The 18,560-nt window shown below is 42.3% G+C and overlaps 1 protein-coding gene across 4 annotated transcripts in view; it reads left to right on the forward strand.

The window, feature by feature from the left end:
• Positions 1 to 18,560, forward strand: part of LOC135509629 (lactadherin-like) — a 47,049-nt gene that overhangs the window by 13,336 nt on the left and 15,153 nt on the right. For all 4 annotated transcript variants that reach the window (XM_064930434.1, XM_064930432.1, XM_064930431.1 and 1 more), the window contains exons 2-3: positions 8,661 to 8,783; positions 9,405 to 9,536. In XM_064930434.1, coding sequence (XP_064786506.1) covers positions 8,661 to 8,783; positions 9,405 to 9,536 — 255 coding nt within the window. The remainder of the gene's footprint in view (positions 1 to 8,660; positions 8,784 to 9,404; positions 9,537 to 18,560) is intronic.

Raw genomic sequence — 18,560 nt, forward strand, 5'->3', positions numbered from 1 at the left:
GGATGAGCTGCACTACCTGAGCCACTTGTGTGGGTTGTAGACTCCGTCTCATGCTACCACTAGAAGAGTGAAAGCACCGGCAGCATTCAAAAGTGACCAAAACATCAGCCAGGAAGCATAGGAACTGAGAAGTGGTCTGGTCACCACTTGCAGAACCACTACTTTATTGGGGGTGTCTTGCTAAATGCCTATAATTTCCACCTGTTGTCTATTCCATTTGCACAACAGCATGTAAAATTTATTGTCAATCAGTGTTGCTTCCTAAGTGGACAGTTTGATTTCACAGAAGTGTGATTGACTTGGAGTTACATTGTGTTGTTTTTATATATATATATATATATATTACTGACATCATGTGACATTTAGATTGCACACAGGTGGACTTTATTTAACTAATTATGTGACTTCTGAAGGTAATTGGTTGTACCAGATCTTATTTAGGGGCTTCATAGCAAAGGGTGAATACATATGCACACCACTTTTATTTTTTCAATTTCATGCAACAAAATAGGAAAAACACCAAGCGGGTGAATACTTTTGCAAGACACAGTACGTCCCAGACCACAGGGGATACGACTTGAGATTGAAGGCAGGTCATCTGGCATTCGGGTGCCCAGTCCATGATTTTCATCCTCGACCATGAGATGGTGGGGTTATGGCATTGGAGGCAGAAGATGATCTTGCGAACTGGAGCATGAATTAAGAAGAAAGGAATGTTTACCTGATGAGTGGTGTGGTGTGGTGATGTGTGTAATGGTTCCGGATCCTAGTGGTCAATTTATCCAGGGCTTGAACCAGAAACTGAGAGGAGAGTGGGTATGAGTTGATGTTGAGGGAGGATTCAAGGGTCTGGTCAAGTTCCCTGCAGCATTGAAATCCACTAGCGCTATAAAAACAGTACGAGGGACAGCCAGCTGGTGTTATCGACACTAAAGGGTCTGGCAGAAAATGATGCAGATGAGATACACCTGCCCCAGGAGGTGGAAGATCACGTGACCGTTCCTTTGCTATCGTGGCCCCAAGGTAGGACATACCAGACACTGCTGGACAACTCCTTAGGAAAGGAGCCCCAGCTCTTTCCGTCTATGTCGTTCAGCCGTGGGGAGTCTTGTGACCCCTACCTACATGGGTTCAGGCTCTGATACAGAGTGGTCACTGAGGGAGGGAGAGAAGCAATGAGGCTACCGACACTCCCAATGTAGGTTATCCAGATGGCCATCGCGATAAGTGCATCCAAGGAGAGGTTGTCATTTCGACATGCCAGTTCCGTCTGGACTTCCTCGCGCAGTCCTCTTCTGAATAGCGTATGCAGCGCCGGCTCATTCCATCCGTTAGAACCTGCTTCAGTCCACTGGATGCTGCTACAGTCCATGAACCCCTCTTACTAAACCAGCTCCTCCTCTACTCTCTCCCAGATGGCCGTAGCCCACTCCAATGCCCGCCCAGTCAGCAGAGAAATAACGTGGCAACCTTGGACCTTTTCAGTGGTGGGGCTCCCATCTGGTGCGCAAAAGAGAGGGAGCACTGGAGTAGGAAGCCACAGCATTTAGATGGGGTTCCATCATATTTTTTCGGGAGGGCAGACGGGCATCGCTGACCTGAGTGGACTGCTGAATGGACTGGTGTTCTGGGTCGACTGATGGCAGAGTATTCTCCGCTAGTTGAAGGCAATGCCTCTCGGGTGTGTTTTAAACATTGAAGACTGCGAAGAACATCTTCCATAGCCGTCTCCAGTTGCACCAGCTGGTCATGGTGTTGACGAAGTAGGTATCCCTGTTCATCAACCGTCTGGGAGAATTCCTGATTTCCTACTGCTTCCATTTGTTGAGGCAGCATTCTGTAACGGAGACGCTGGGAGTCGGGAAGCAAGTGCAGGTTGTGAGTTTAATAATAAACGGAACATGACCAATAGAAGAGAAGTATATGTACAGGAAACACATTGTCAATACTGCCTGGGGAATGAACCTAAGGGAGTGCCAAATAAAGGGGAGGTAATGAGTGAGGTAATGGAGTCCAGGTGTGCCTCATGATGGAGCATAGGTGCGCGTAATGATTGATGCCAGGTGCGCGTAATGATCGTTGCCAGGACCGGTGGTTAGTAAACCGGTGGCGTCGAACGCCGGAGGAGTGGGAGTACTGAGTTAAGTGTCTGAATACCTATGTAAATATGATATTTCAGCTTTTTATTTTTAATACATTTGCAAACTTGCAAATTTCTAAAAACCTGTTTTTGGTTTGTCATAATGAGGTATTGTGCGTAGATTGATGAAGAAGAAAAAATGTCAATCATTTTAGAATAAGGCTGTAATGTAACAAAATGTGGAAAAAGTCAAGGGGTCTGAATACTTTCTCAATGCACTGTATGCTGATGATTCAACCACAGCTAGTCACTGAAACCTTTAACAAGGAGTTGCAGTCCATTTTGGAATGGGTGGCCAGTAATAAACTGGTTCTGAACATCTCAAAATCTAAGAGCATTGTATATGGTACAAATCATTCCCTAAGTTCTAGATTTCAGCTGAATCTGGTAATGAATGGTGTGGCTGTTGAACAAGTTGAGGAGACTAAATTACTTGGTGTTACCTGAGATCGTAAACTGTCATGGTTAAAACATGGCGAGAGGTCTGTCCATAATAAAGAGATGCCTTGCTTTTTTGACACCACACTCCGAAGTCCTGCAGGCTCTAGTTTTGTCTTAACCACATGACTGGATAATAATCAAGATAGGTGCTGCTAAGTAAAAGACCTAGTTAAGCTGCAGCTGGCCCAGAACAGAATGTCTTGCTCTTCATTGTAATCAGAGGGATAATATAAATACTATGCAATTACCAGTCTTTCTTGGCAAAAAGTTGGAGACTGACTGCATCACTTCTTATTTTCATTAAAAAAAACATTTGTGATGAAAATCCCAAATTGTTTGCATAGTTACTTAATGCCATAGATTTGCCACCAGGGATCTTTTCACAGTCCCCAAATCCATATCAAATTCAAGAAAAGTCAGAGCCATAATTGCACGGAACTCCCTTCCATCTCATATTGCTCAAATGAACATCAAACCTGGTTTAAAAATTGCATATAAAGCAACACCTCACTGTACAGCGCCGGTACAGCGCCTCTCCCCTATTTGACCTCAATATTTTGTATGTACAGTATTGATATGTAGGCTATGGGTGGCATTTTTAAATTTGTTGTTCTGTCCTTGAGCTGTTCTTGTCTATTAATGTTCTGTATTATATCATTTTGTGTGGAACCTAGGAAGGAGTAGCAGCTGCTTTTGCAACTGCTAATTGGGATCCTAATAAAATACCAAATACCTAGCCTTGCTAACTCACACTCCTCATTATAGAGTTAACATGAGTCGGGAGTGTTTCTGCCTGCCTTATATCCCGAGCTGCTGATCCCTCAGTGAACTCAAATCCACTCTCTTTGTCTCAACCTGTGTACTTCCTGATTAGAGTCATGTGGCTGTGGCTCAGGGTATTTTTATTTGGCTTTCGTACCAAGTGGCACCCTATTCTCTATATAGTGCACTACTTTTGACCAGGGTCCATAGTGCTCTAGTTGAAATGAGTGCACTATGTTGGGAATAGGGTGCCATTTGGGACGCCGCAGCCTTTGTCTGGTATTTGGACCAGCGGGGACTTGGTACATGGGAAAGGTCTGGGCTGTTACTCACCAAAGTTCATTATAACACAATGTCCTGTGCTCCAACCCTGGCAGCCACACTGAGCTGAATGACTCTCTGGTTGGTTCATAATAGTGGCACATTTGGTGGCAGTCGTGGGATCCTGTTGCTGTTATGTGAACAGAGAGAGGTCAACAATTTAAAAGCTGTTATAAAAATGTGAACAAAATATCTTAAAGGCATACTATGTTTTTCTTCACTCAGATGACATAAATATGGTATCCATGAGTATATCTGACTCTGGGTAAGTAGAAAAACAACTTAAATGTCACAGGATCCCTTTAAACCCCCCCACTGCAGACACTTTTATCAGGGCATGTTTATTCAACTGCTATTAGCTTTTCCTCATTGGCCAATACATGTACTAAATATATATATATTTTTACGCTCACAGAGATGAAATATAATCAATGAGTATGATAAAAGGGCCTTTAGCTTTGGTCTCCTCAGAGACTTCCTTCCTTCCCGAACTCAACACTTCAGCTGTTGAGAGAGGGAGAGAGAGGCTGATCAAACAGTTCAGCTGATCAAACATGTTAATAATCCCACTGCTGCCAAGGATTCAGCAATGCCCTTCTAAACTCCACCCTATGCTCTGTCTCCATCTTCATTCAATACTGACGATAAGGGTTGGGGTCAATGCCATTTTAATTAAAGTCAATTCAGGAAGTATACTGAAATTCCAATTCCGTGACCTACCGCCAATGAGTCAGAAAAATGAAACATTCATTTCTCAATTAATGAAAGTGATACTTTAGCTATAATGAAAAGCCACAGGTTATCACGGAAATTTGTTGACCCCAAGTCTTATAGAAACTAATAAACCACTTCCCCATTATCATTTTATGTTGGTCAGGTGACTTTAGCTGAACAACGCAATGCATTTGAAATTGGTCTTAGGCTGTTTCACAATACAGAATCAGTTGTGTTTGTGAAGAGTTGCTTACTTAGAGGAGAAAATATAATGTTGATGGGAAAGAGCCAGCTTAAATGTTGTTTTTTTTATTATTGAAAAGTTCCCGTGCTTATAATTAAGTCTATTATCACATCCGGGCGGCAGTGTAGCCTAGTGGTTAGAGCGTTGGACTAGTAACCGGAAGGTTGAGAGATCAAACCCCCGAGCTGACAAGGTACAAATCTGTCGTTCTGCCCCTGAACAGGCAGTTAACCCACTGTTCCCAGGCCGTCATTGAAAATAAGAATTTGTTCTTAACTGACTTGCCTGGTTAAATAAAGGTAAAAAAAATAATATATATATATTTTTTTAATCCGTGCGTCAATCTAAGAAATATAATTTTAAAAATCCCCATCACAACCCATCAGTTTAAGTTACAGAGATGTTTTTCTGCATGGACTGTGTCTCAATCCACCACATCCGCCAATGTCGACCATGAAGGCCTGATTTCTCCTCTGAACAGTTAATGTTGAGACGTGTCTGTTGCTTGAACTCTTTGAAGCATTTATTTGGGCTGCAATTTCTGAGGCTGGTAACCCTAATGAACTTATCCTCTGCAGTAGTGGTAAGTCAGGGTCATCCTTTCCTGTGGTGGTCCTCATGAGAGCCAGTTTCATCATAGAGCTGGATGGTTTTTGCAATGGCCCTTGAAGAAACTTTAAAAGTTCCTGAAATTTTTCCGTATTGACTGACCTTCTTCAGAATTGGTGGGTCCCCTGCGGGACGGTTAAGCTAACATAGGCTAATGCAGTTAGAATGGGGTTGTATGTAACTAGAACATTTCCCAGGAGAGATTAAATTCTTGTTAATCTAACTGCACTGTCCAATTTACAGTAGCTATTACAGTGAAAGAATACTGTGCCATTGTTTGAGAGTGCACAGTTTTGAACATGAACATTTATTAATTAACAAATTGGGCATATTGGGCAGTTTTGTAACAAAATTTTGAACAGAAATGCAATGGTTCATTAGATCAGACTAAAACGTTGCACATACACTGCTGCCATCTAGTGGCCAAAATCTAAATTGCACCTTGGCTGGAATAATACATTATGGCCTTTCTCTTGCATTTCAAAGATGATGGTGCAAAAAAATAAGTGTTTTTTTTCTTTGTATTATCTTCTACCAGATCTAAAATATTTTATCATCCTACATTGCTTTAACATTTCCACAAACTTCAAAGTGTTTCCTTTCCAGTGGTACCAAGAAAATGCATATCCTTGCTTCAGGGCCTGAGCTACAGGCAGTTAGATTTGGGTATGTCATTTTATGCGAAAATTGAAAAAAAGGGGCCGATCCTTAAAGACTATTTACTCATTTGCTTATTTGAGCTGTTCTAGCCATAAAATGGACTTGGGCTTTTACCAATTAGGGCTATCAATTAGGGCTATACCACCCCCACCTTGTCACAGCACAACCGATTGGCTCAAACGCATTAAGAAGGAAAGAAATTCCACAAATTAACTTTTAACAAGGTACACCTGTGAAATGCATTCCAGGTAACTACCTCACGAAGCTGGTTGAGAGAATGCCAATAGTTTGCAAAGCTGTCATCAAGGCAAAGGATGGCTACTTTGAAGAATCTCAAATATAAAATATATTTAGATTTGGTTACTTTTTTGGTTACTACATGAGGTAAAGGGAATTTGTAGGGAGTCATTGTGGTTAGACCACCATTTCTAAGCCTTAACCATTTGACAACAATTGTGCCCCTAATTTAATTTCCTCACAATCCCTAAAAGTAGCACATGATCCACAGATCAGCTTGTAAGACCAGGGCCGTTCTCAGTAGGCACCAAATAAAAGAAAACTCTGTGAAACGGCAAGGTACTATCAGCACAACTTTTTGTTTTTCGTCGCAAAATAGTTTCGCTATCGTATACCAACACGGCCCAGTTAGGTCGTTGTTCAGAAGGTCATTCTAGGCCTACATTTTGCTTAGCTATCAAGGTTTTTCTGAAGGAGCTTTGGTAGGAAGAGGGAGGTTTTTATTCCTTCCTGAAGATAAACAGGCAGAAACATTTAGATAAGGTTGTGTGGGTGCTGCCAGCCAAGGCTTTGCCATGTTGTAACTTTCCAGAGACTGAGACTCAAAACACCATCAAGGCCATGACATCACTGTAACACGGATATCCCTGGGAAATGCATGTTGATGACTTGGCTTTAGGCTACATATCGAAAAAGGATGTTGGTGCAAATGTATCACGCATTCACATCTGTCCAGTATCTATTTCTACTAGCAGGTTCTTGCCAAACAGAGAGACGGTACATTGTGAAGAAGAAGATGGATGGCATTTGTAATTCCCCACCTAAATATGAAGATCTGACTGAGGAAGACCAAAAAGGTCTTGGACGATGGCCCCCTTTTTGAATATGTTGAAATGCATCCTTTCCTCACATCTGAATTTGTTAGATTGTGGAAAAGCAATTAGGTGGCAGATTTTCTTTTATCTTATCGAAATCAAACACTTATGATCTGTGATTACCTCTAGAGAATGAGGAAGGATGTGTGGACTTTAAAGTATTTGAACAGGGCCAATGCCTCTTCACTTAAAGGGGAGCTACTTTACTGAAACCACATTTAGTCTATTCCCAAAACAGGATATGAAGACGTGAGCTCCACGGGCACGTCTTTGAGCCATGTTCACCCTGGATAAACTTTGCACAGAGGTTCTGGTGTGTTTTTGATGCCAGAGAAATATAGAAGGGGAAGACTGAGACACAGGAAGTTTGGAGTCTCTCATGAACGTGCCATTTTCACCATGGCCTTGTGGGAGGCCAGGCTCTCTAGGACCGCTGAGAAGAACTATAACCTCAGCAAAATGACAGCCTCCAGGAGTTTACAGTAGTTTTCCAAACACTCTACTACTCCTACGACTTTCCAACTTATGTTTGAGGTGGGCGGCTGGGAACTAAATATGAGGCAGCAGTCTGGATGAGTCTGTTTAGGGCACTCACTGTATTATTGTGAACATGAGCTTATTTTCACTTTATGTTGAACCCATAATTAGCTAATTGGATGGCCTATATACGGTCTGTCTATATGTTTTACCTCAACTTCCTTGAACATTATCCAAATGGTCAGTGTCCATTTGGGAAAGTGCCAAGTCTACAGTGTCTTAAGCAACACTTCATAGCAATCTAGTGTTCCCCACTTACTGTCAAAGTTCCTTCTGATTTATCACTGTCTATATTGGAGACTACTCCAATCCAATGGTTTTACACTTGTGGGAGAGCAGTGTACAAGTACACACATTCAGGAGAAAGTAAAGATTATTGGGACGCAGGGTTTGATTCCCTACCCTAAAGCTTGACATGCTGTGGGCTAACTGACAACAGTGGAACCAGACACTAGTGACTGGAAACATCCAGTGTCTGTGTCTAGTATTGCCGTGTCAGCAGGCTAGGCCAGCGCAGCCAAGCCACTCATGACAGTCAGTGCTGTATCATCCCTTGGCCTAATACGGGTGGCAGGTAGGTTATCCATTAAGAGCATTGTGGACCACTAACCGAAAGGTCGCTGGTTCAAATCCCCAAGCCCATTTTAGATGAAAATTCTGATGTGCTCTTGAGTAAGGCACTTAACCCTTGTTGCTCCTGTGAGTCGTTCTGGACAAGTGGGAGTATACAGTGTGATGTCAGTGTGTTATCTCAATCACTCTGTGTCACCACAGACAGGAAATGCCAAACTATCAGACCCCCTCTCTCTCGCTCTCTCGCTTTCACTCCCCCCCCCGGGAAAGCCAACTGGCCTTTTGCTATGCTAAAACATTTATGAATGTGAAATCGTCACACAGTGTAACAGGCAAATGTGTATATTATATTTGTTTTCCCAATACGTTAGGCTCTTTTGACCTTATAAAGGTTAATTTATTAACTTTGTATGAATTACAAGGCTAGAAACATTGTTCCCTATGGGAACTGTATCTTTATACATTGTTAAATAAACAATTGCCTTTTCTCCCTTGAGAAAAAGGTCTCTTGACTTCAATAATGCTCACGGTTCCTCTCTCCCCCCAGGTGACTACTGTGAGGTAAACGTCTGCGGTAACGGAGGGATCTGTGTGACCGGGGCCGGAGCCCCCTTCATCTGTATCTGCCCCGATGGATACACCGGGGACACCTGCAACGACACAGAGGCTGGTACGGAGAAAAGAACAGTATTCATGTCTGTATTATATAGCGATTTGTAGGTCTTTGACTTGAGTATCAAGGATAGGTATTAAATTGTAAAGTTATATGTAAGCCAGTTATACCAACTCATATTTCCCAAGCAAAAAGTCAATTCACCATCAAGAAAACATTTTTTTTTTAAATACATCTAATGAGATCAAACATGACTGGACAAATACTGATCCCTGAATATAATGATTAAATGCTACCTTTCAGGTATTTCAACTGTCTCTAATGTCATTTTTTTCGTTATGTGTCGGATCCCAGGAAGACTTGCTGTCGTTATGACGTCAGTTAATGGGAATCCTAATAAAATCCCAAGCTGTTATGAATGCATATAGGAAGTCTTCATTGGGTGTTTTCAGCATCTTCATAAAGGTGTTATACACCGACAGATGTTACATAGACAGTGTTAGAGGAAGATTCTGAGAGGCTGCCTCTACTACACTGTATTTCCAATCCTAATACGATCGTTCCCTCTCCCCCTCCCTTGCTACTCTGCCCTAGGTCATTGCTGGAAAAAGAGAATTTGATCACGGTCAGCCTACCTGGTACAATAAGGGTTAATAATAAGTTATATTTACTACCCAGGGCCCTGCAACCCCAACCCCTGCAAGAACGATGCCATCTGTGAGGTGACTGGCCAGTCACGCCGAGGGGACGTCTTCAGCGAGTACATCTGCACGTGCCAAGATGGCTTTGACGGAGTCCACTGCCAGAACAGTAAGAGAGACTCCATAAGTTGCCCAGTTTACATTCACATAGAATCTATTAGACAAGCTGTTTTAGTATGGAAGCACATGGCTGCCAAATATTCATTTATGAGAGCCACTCCACAACTACAAGCTGCCCAGTTTAAATTCACATAGAATCTATTAGACAAGCTGTTTTAGTATGGAAGCACATGGCTGCCAATATTAATTTGAAAATGCTAATGTGAAACGCTTGGCGCCATTTACTTTGCATGAAGATGCAAATGTTGTAATGTTATGTTGTTAAGGCAGAACGGTGGATTGATATCCAATTTGAATCATATCAAAGTTGATTTAAAAACAAAAGTGGATTCAAACGGATATCTCAACACACTCCGACTGACCACCACTTTCACCACATCATTGTGGCGATCACAAGAACTGAGCCCCTGGGATGGAAACAATGATGTCCAGAGGTCGGAGGTGTTGTTGTAATAGACTAGACATAGAGAAACAAGGCTGTGTTTTTAATTCTGATCTTTTTCCACCAATTGGTCTTTGACCGATCAGATCAGCTCTTTTGCCACTAATTTGACAAAAGATCCGAATTGGGCTGCCTGTGTAAATGCAGCATGTGATACAATAAAACCAGTTACTCTGACATGGGTACAGAGGCCCAGGAGGCAGTGAGTGAGTTTCTCAACCCACGCAGCTGTTGTCCTTACAGGAGCGTCTCTCCGGATATGGCAAGGTTCAACTCCCAACTGGCAGAATGTGCTTGGCCCCCGAGCCGCCTCAAGCGCTGCACATAAGAGACAGATGGTGACCGTGTGCTGCGATCACACAGAATAAGACAAATGGAGCAACCGAAGAATCTCATTTTAGTTTGAAAGGATGTAGCCATATATACTGTACATGTACTTTCCCAAAAGTAGAGCAACATTTATTTTTTTTTACATTTCATATAAGGGCTTTTTAAATGAGTGAAATGTGCTGTGTCCTTTTGTTTGGGCCCAGGTGCTTTGCTCTATGTGTTCAACCCTTCTGCTGGCTGACACTGCCTGTGGGGGCTGGGACACACACAATCATACCAAACAGAGAGAGAATGGTCAGCACTTTTTTCCTCCCTTTTATCCGCAGCAGCGTGCACACAGAAACCAGAAAGAGTCCGATCAGGTCAACAACTCTGACTCAGTTTTCCCCTCCGACATCAAAGTGAATGAACTGTGGTGGTACTGCCTATTGGGCAATACGTGGTTCAATTGGGAGGTGAATGATTTCAGCCTCTAAGCATGCTATTTTGACTCTAAATGTTAATGCCCATATATATACAGTGGGGCAAAAAAGTATTTAGTCAGCCACCAATTGTGCAAGTTCTCCCACTTAAAAAGATGAGAGAGGCCTGTAATTTTCATCATAGGTACACTTCAACTATGACAGACAAAATGAGAAAAAAAATCCAGAAAATCACATTGTAGGATTTTTTATGAATTTATTTGCAAATTATGGTGGAAAATAAGTATTTGGTCACCTACAAACAAGCAAGATTTCTGGCTCTCACAGACCTGTAACTTCTTCTTTAAGAGGTTCCTCTGTCCTCTGTCATCAAAACTAGTTTTTCAACCACTCCACAAATGTCTTGTTAACAAACTATAGTTTTGGCAAGTGGGTTATGACATCTACTTTGTGCATGACACAAGTAATTTTTCCAACAATTGTTTACAGACAGATTATTTCACAGTATCACAATTCCAGTGGGTCAGAAGTTTACATATTCTAAGTTGACTGCGCCTTTAAACAGCTTGGAAAATTCCAGACAATTATGTCATGGCTTTGGAAGCTTCTGATAGGCTAATTGACAACATTTGAGTCAATTGGAGGTGTACCTGTGGATGTATTTCAAGGCCTACCTTCAAAATCAGTGCCTCTTTGCTTGGCATCATGGGAAAATCAAAGGAAATCACCCATGACCTCAGAAAAAGAAGTGTAGACTTCCACAAGTGTGGTTCATCCTTGGGAGCAATTCGCAAATGCCTGAAGGTACCACGTTCATCTGTACAAACAATAGTACGCAAGTACAAACACCATGGGACCACACAGCCGTCATACCGCTCAGGAAGGAGACGCGTTCTGTCTCCTAGAGATGAACGTGCTTTGGTGCGAAAAGTATCAATCCCAGAACAACAGCAAAGGACCTTGTGAAGATGCTGGAGGAAACAGGTACAAAAGTATCTATATCCACAATAAAATGAGTCCTATATCGAAATAATCTGAAAGGCTGCTCAGCAAGGAAGAAGCCACTGCTCCAAAACCGCCATTAAAAAAAGCTAGACTACGGTTTACAACTGCACATGGGGACAAAGATCATACTTTTTGGAGAAATGTCCTCTGGTCTGAAGAAACAAAAATATAACTGTTTGGACATAATGACCATTGTTATGTTTGGAGGAAAAAGGGAGAGGCTTGCAAGCCGATGAACACCATACCAACCCTGTTGTGGGGGTGCTTTGCTACAGGAGGGACTGGTGCACTTCACAATATAGATGGCATCATGAGGATGGAAAATTATGTGGATATATTGAAGCAACATCTCAAGACATCAGTCAGGAAGTTAAAGCTTGGTCACAAATGGGTCTTCCAAATGGACAATGACCACAAGCATACTTCCAAAGTAGTGGCAAAATGGCTTAAGGACAACAAAGTCAAGGAGCATTGTGGACAAAGCCCTGACCTCCATCCTATAGAACATTTGTGGGCAGAACTGAAAAAGTGTGTGCGAGCAAGGAAGCCTACAAACCTGAATCAGTTACACCAGCTCTGACAGGAGGAATGGGGCAAAATTCACCCAACTTATTGTGGGAAGCTTCTGGTAAGCTACCCAAAATGTTTGACTCAAGTAAACTTCTGACCCACTGGGAATGTGATGAAAGAAAGAAATAAAAGCTGAAATAAATCATTCTCTTTACTATTATTCTGACATTTCACATTCTTAAAATAAAGTGGGGATCCTAACTGACCTAAGACAGGGAATTTTTACAAGGATTAAATGTCAGGAATTGTGAAAAACAGAGTTTATGTATTTGGCTAAGGTGTATGTAAACTTCCGAATTCAACTGTGTGTGTGTGTGTGTGTGTGTGTGTGTGTGTGTGTGTGTGTGTGTGTATATATATATATATATATACATACAGTGGTGCAAAAAAGCATTTAGTCAGCCACCAATTGTGCAAGTTCTCCCACTTAAAAAGATGAGAGAGGCCTGTAATTTTCATCATAGGTCCACTTCAACTATGACAGGCAAAATGAGAAAAATAATCCAGAAAATCACATTGTAGGATTTTTAATGAATTTATTTGCAAATTATTGTGGAAAATAAGTATATCGTCACCTACAAATAAGCAAGATTTCTGACTCTCACAGACCTGTAACTTCTTCTTTAATTAAGAGGCTCCTCTGTCCTCCACTCGTTACTTGTATTAATGGCACCTGTTTGAACTTGTTATCAGTATGAAAGACACCTGTCCACAATCTCAAACAGTCACACTCCAAACTCCACTATGGCTAAGACCAAAGAGCTGTCAAAGGACACCAGAAACCAAATTGTAGACCTGCACCAGGCTGGGAAGACTGAATCTGCAATAGGTAAGCAGCTTGGTTTGAAGAAATCAACCGTGGGAGCAATTATTAGGAAGACATACAAGACCACTGATAATCTCCCTCGATCTGGGGCTCCACACAAGATCTTCCCCCGTGGGGTCAAAATGATCACAAGAACGGTGAGCAAAAATCCCAGAACCACACGGGGGGACCTAGTGAATGACCTGCAGAGAGCTGGGACCAAAGTAACAAAGCCTACCATCAGTAACACACTACGCCGCCAGGGACTCAAATCCTGCAGTGCCAGACGTGTCCCCCTGCTTAAGCCAGTACATGTCCATGCCCTTCTGAAGTTTGCTAGAGAGCATTTGGATGATCCAGAAATAGATTGGGAGAATGTCATATGGTCAAATGAAACCAAAATATAACTTTTTGGTAAAAACTCAACTCGGCGTGTTTGGAGGAAAAAGAATGCTGAGTTGCATCCAAAGAACACCATACCTACTGTGAAGCATGGGGGTGGAAACATCATGCTTTGGGGCTGTTTTTCTGAAAAGGGACCAGGACGACTGATCCGTGTAAAGGAAAGAATGAATGGGGCCATGTATCGTGAGATTTTGAGTGAAAACCTCCTTCCATCAGCAAGGGCATTGAAGCTGAAACGTGGCTGGGTCTTTCAGCATGACAATGATCCCAAACACACCGCCCGGGCAACGAAGGAGTGGCTTCGTAAGAAGCATTTCAAGGTCCTGGAGTGGCCTAGCCAGTCTCCAGATCTCAACCCCATAGAAAATCTTTGGAGGGAGTTGAAAGTCTGTGTTGCCCAGCAACAGCCCCAAAACATCACTGCTCTAGAGGAGATCTGTATGGAAGACTGGGCCAAAATACCAGCAACAGTGTGTGAAAACCTTGTGAAGACTTACAGAAAACGTTTGACCTCTGTCATTGCCAACAAAGGGTATATAACGAAGTATTGAGAAACTTTTGTTATTGACCAAATACTTATTTTCCACCATAATTTGCAAATAAATTCATTGTAGGATTTTTAAAGTGATTTTCTGGATTTTTTTTTTTTCATTTTGACTGTCATAGTTGAAGTGTACCTATGATGAAAATTACAGGCCTCTCTCATCTTTTTAAATTGGAGAACTTGCACAATTGGTGGCTGACTAAATATTTTTTTGCCCCACTGTGTGTGTGTGTGTGTGTGTGTGTGTGTGTGTGTGTGTGTGTGTGTGTGTGTGTGTGTGTGTGTGTGTGTGTGTGTGTGTGTGTGTGTGTGTGTGTGTGTGTGTGTGTGTGTGTGTGTGTGTGTGTGTGTGTGTGTGTGTGTGTGTGTGTGTGTGTATGTATGTATGTATGTATGTATGTATGTATGTATGTATGTATGTATGTATGTATGTATGTATGTATGTATGTATGTATGTATGTATGTATGTATGTATGTATGTATGTATGTATGTATGTATGTATGTATGTATGTATGTATGTATGTATGTATGTATGTATGTATGTAATGTATGTATGTATGTATGTATGTATGTATGTATGTATGTATGTATGTATGTATGTATGTATGTATGTAATATAATTCATTTAACATGACTTTAAAAGTTCACGGCCATGCTTATCTATGTGCACGACAAAACAGTGATTGGCCAAGCCCTGACTCCATAGTACATCACCCACTTCCCAGAAAGTAAAAGCTTAAGCACTAGCTAGCTTTTATGCTAATTAAATAATGTCGTGGGGAGGACTGTAAAGATTATTCATTTGACAGCAGAAGTATATGAGGTCCCTAAGTGCTGTTCATGTCCTTGGCCTATTCTTTCTCTGTTTCCCAACTTACCTATTCGTTTAGAATTCCTGATGCCTGTTTGAACATTTTTATTGCTCTGTAGTGTGTGTGTGTGTGTGTGTGTGTGTGTGTGTGTGTGTGTGTGTGTGTGTGTGTGTGTGTGTGTGTGTGTGTGTGTGTGTGAGCGAAGCGCATCCTCGGCAGCTCCTGCAAACTCTGGTCAAAGTGTGTGGTGGGAGCAGGGTACAGAGGCTCAGTCAAGGTGACTCTTAGAAAGCAGCCAACACGGAGGCGTACCCTAGCAGTTGAAGCTAGGTTGGCTTCCTCACCTGCACGCTAAAACACACTGGCACACATACACACTTGGCGAGCTACCATACACACACACAGAGATACAATTGGCGAGCTCACACACACTTAGAGAACACACACGCATACTTGGCAAACACACACACAAATCGGGCTCTCATGCTCATCCAGCCAACAGAAGTGGTCCTGAGCGCAGCACTCCCACTCCCTGTTGCCGGGGTAAAATGGGAAGAAAAAAGTGAGTTAAGTCTGCCCCGACAATCTCACAGCCTCCACTCACGTCTGGCACCAGCACTTCTACCAGCTGTGTGAAATTGGCCTGAAAGCCTCAATGGGAAGGCAGTGTCTAATGCTGAAAGCCATGTCCAATGCTGTTTACTCACTTTAGTGTCAGCTCCTAAATAGGCTCAGACGACTGCAACTGTGAGACTGAAATGGCACTGCTGAAATGGCCTCTGAGAGCTTAAATGTTAAACTGGGGACGACTTCTGTTTTATTCTGTGTTGGTTATTTTGAGGTGTTTGTCAACAGATTAGTGTGTGTGTGTCTGTAATTAGGGTTGTGTGTAAGTGCACGTGTGTGTCTGTGTTTGTAAGCGCGTGTGTGTGTGTGGCAGGCAGATTTCTCATTTTAAGAGGTGCTTCAACCACACCCAGGATGTGGCTAGTCCAAATTGGCCAGATTGAGCTCTGCACCCCCTGGGGAGTTTGTTTGTGTGTGTGTGTGTATCCATTTCTGTTTATGTGGGTGTGTGCACTTTTGTGTGACTGTTTTTGTGACTCAACTGGTCACGCACTGCTCTGCGTTTGAGGAGGGGAGGTCATTTTTACTAAATTGGTGATAGAACACCAGACCGTAATGGGCTCAGGTCCGTTGCACTAATCAACCTAATTTATGTTTCTGTTGCTATAATCTTGTAGCGTTCTGTCGCACAGTATATAGCCAGACCACCTACAATACTACAATCATAGAATGACAAATAAAAAGAAGCATATAACCCTCAATTATAGGATATCTGTGACTACAAAACTCTACTGTCAAATCTCTGCATATTCATTAAGAACCAACACATAACTCATGGTCCCACACCAAGGCCTGGTAAAGTCTGGAACCAGGGATATCCTTGGACATTTTTAGAGGATCTCTATGGACTTCTGCTAGCCCCCAAAAGGTTTTCACTGAGCAAATATCAATTTTATCATACACTTAATTTAGCAGCACTGTGGCTAAACCTGGCACGATATTGCCGTTGGGGGCACCCCTTCCGAATAAATGAAATGATTTCGTACATTTTTGGGGTGTCAAATCGCTAATTGGCAGCCCATCCCTTATGGGATTGATTTACACATGAACAAATATTACATGATACAACATTACAAGGATTCACAGTTATAATTATTCCGGTGTTTGTGACAGTGTCCCATGCCAGGGACTTTTCTGACCTGGATTCCTTAAAGGGGAAATCTGGGATTGGAAATTATAACAAAACTACCACCCTGTCATTTGTTTCTGTAAACAGCTAAGGGTTGGGGCTGGAGAAATGTGACCACTCTCACATTTGAACTCCGCTCATGAGGCATTTTATAAGGTACTTTCTTCAAAAAATCAATGGCTATATCATGAATTTGAAAGTTTTAAAAAATCAAAAGATTGTCCCTTTTAAAGAGGGAACGAGTCACTGCCAGTTTAACCATCAATGGGCATGAGGCAATGGATCACATCCACGTCATTGGATCACAATGCAAACATACTGTATAAGGAAGCCGTTATTCACGGGCCTACAGGAGTGCACAACACTGTATGGTACACTCAGGGGTGTCATGCATCCCCAACATCTGAGGGGGCATAAAGTACGTGAGGATGGCTGGGGAGTGGTCTGGAAGGGGGCTAGGCCCTTGTTGGAAAGTTGGCGAATTGGCATTTTTCAAACACCTGAAACAGCTTTTTCCTGCAATCTATAGCCATAATTATTATATTTAATTATATAGCAATGTCTATTTTTCTGCATATCTCTTGAGCTGTCTTTATCCTCCTGACTGGTGGTTATTTTGTTAAAGAAACCAAATCTTCTCTCCTGGGTAAAAGATTGAAAGGAATGTGAGTCTTATTAATTGCTTGCTTTTCTTAGTCTACCAACCTTGCCAGCAGGCATGCCAGCTAAGATAGTTAGACAAGCTAGCTACTCTAACTTGACTGATAGCCTGATAGGCTATTTATGAGATTGGGAACCAAGTGTGTTTGGGCTAGTTAAAGCCAACTTCATAAAATTGCTTGGTGGCTGGTAGTATTACAGAGAAACGACAGCAAAAAATGAAACCAAAAAATATGATTACTATTATTTTCACGCACGCCTCCAACTCAATCATAAAGTTTGCGGACGACACAACAGTGGTAGGCTTGATTACCAACAACGACGAGACAGCCTATAGGGAGGAGGTGAGGGCTCTCGGAGTGTGGTGTCAGGAAAATAACCTTGCACTCAACGTCAACAAAACTAAGGAGATGATTGTGGACTTCAGGAAACAGCAGAGGGAACACCCCCCTATCCACATCGATGGAACAGTAGTGGAGAGGGTAGTAAGTTTTAAGTTCCTCGGCATAAACATCACAGACAAACTGAATTGGTCCACCCATACAGACAGCATCGTGAAGAAGGCGCAGCAGCGCCTCTTCAACCTCAGGAGGCTGAAGAAATTTGGCTTGTCACCAAAAGCACTCACAAACTTCTACAGATGCACAATCGAGAGCATCCTGGCGGGCTGTATCACCGCCTGGTACGGCAACTGCTCCGCCCACAACCGTAAGGCTCTCCAGAGGGTAGTGACGTCTGCACAACGCATCACCGGGGGCAAACTACCTGCCCTCCAGGACACCTACAACACCCGATGTTACAGGAAGGCCATAAAGATCATCAAGGACAACAACCACCCGAGCCACTGCCTGTTCATCCCGCTATCATCCAGAAGGCGAGGTCAGTACAGGTGCATCAAAGCTGGGACCGAAAGACAAAAACAGCTTCTATCTCAAGGCCATCAGACTGTTAAACAGCCACCACTAACATTGAGTGGCTGCTGCCAACACACTGACTCAACTCCAGCCACTTTAATAATGGGAATTGATGGGAAATTCTGTAAAATATATCACTAGCCACTTTAAACAATGCTACCTAGTATAATGTTTACATACCCTACAATATTCATCTCATATGTATACGTATATACTGTACTCTATATCATCTACTGCATCTTTATGTAATACATGTATCACTAGCCACTTTAACTATGCCACTTTGTTTACATACTCATCTCATATGTATATACTGTACTCGATACCATCTACTGTATCTTGCCTAT

Source organism: Oncorhynchus masou, chromosome 22, assembly GCF_036934945.1.
Source record: "Oncorhynchus masou masou isolate Uvic2021 chromosome 22, UVic_Omas_1.1, whole genome shotgun sequence".
In the NCBI taxonomy this organism is placed as follows: domain Eukaryota; kingdom Metazoa; phylum Chordata; class Actinopteri; order Salmoniformes; family Salmonidae; genus Oncorhynchus; species Oncorhynchus masou.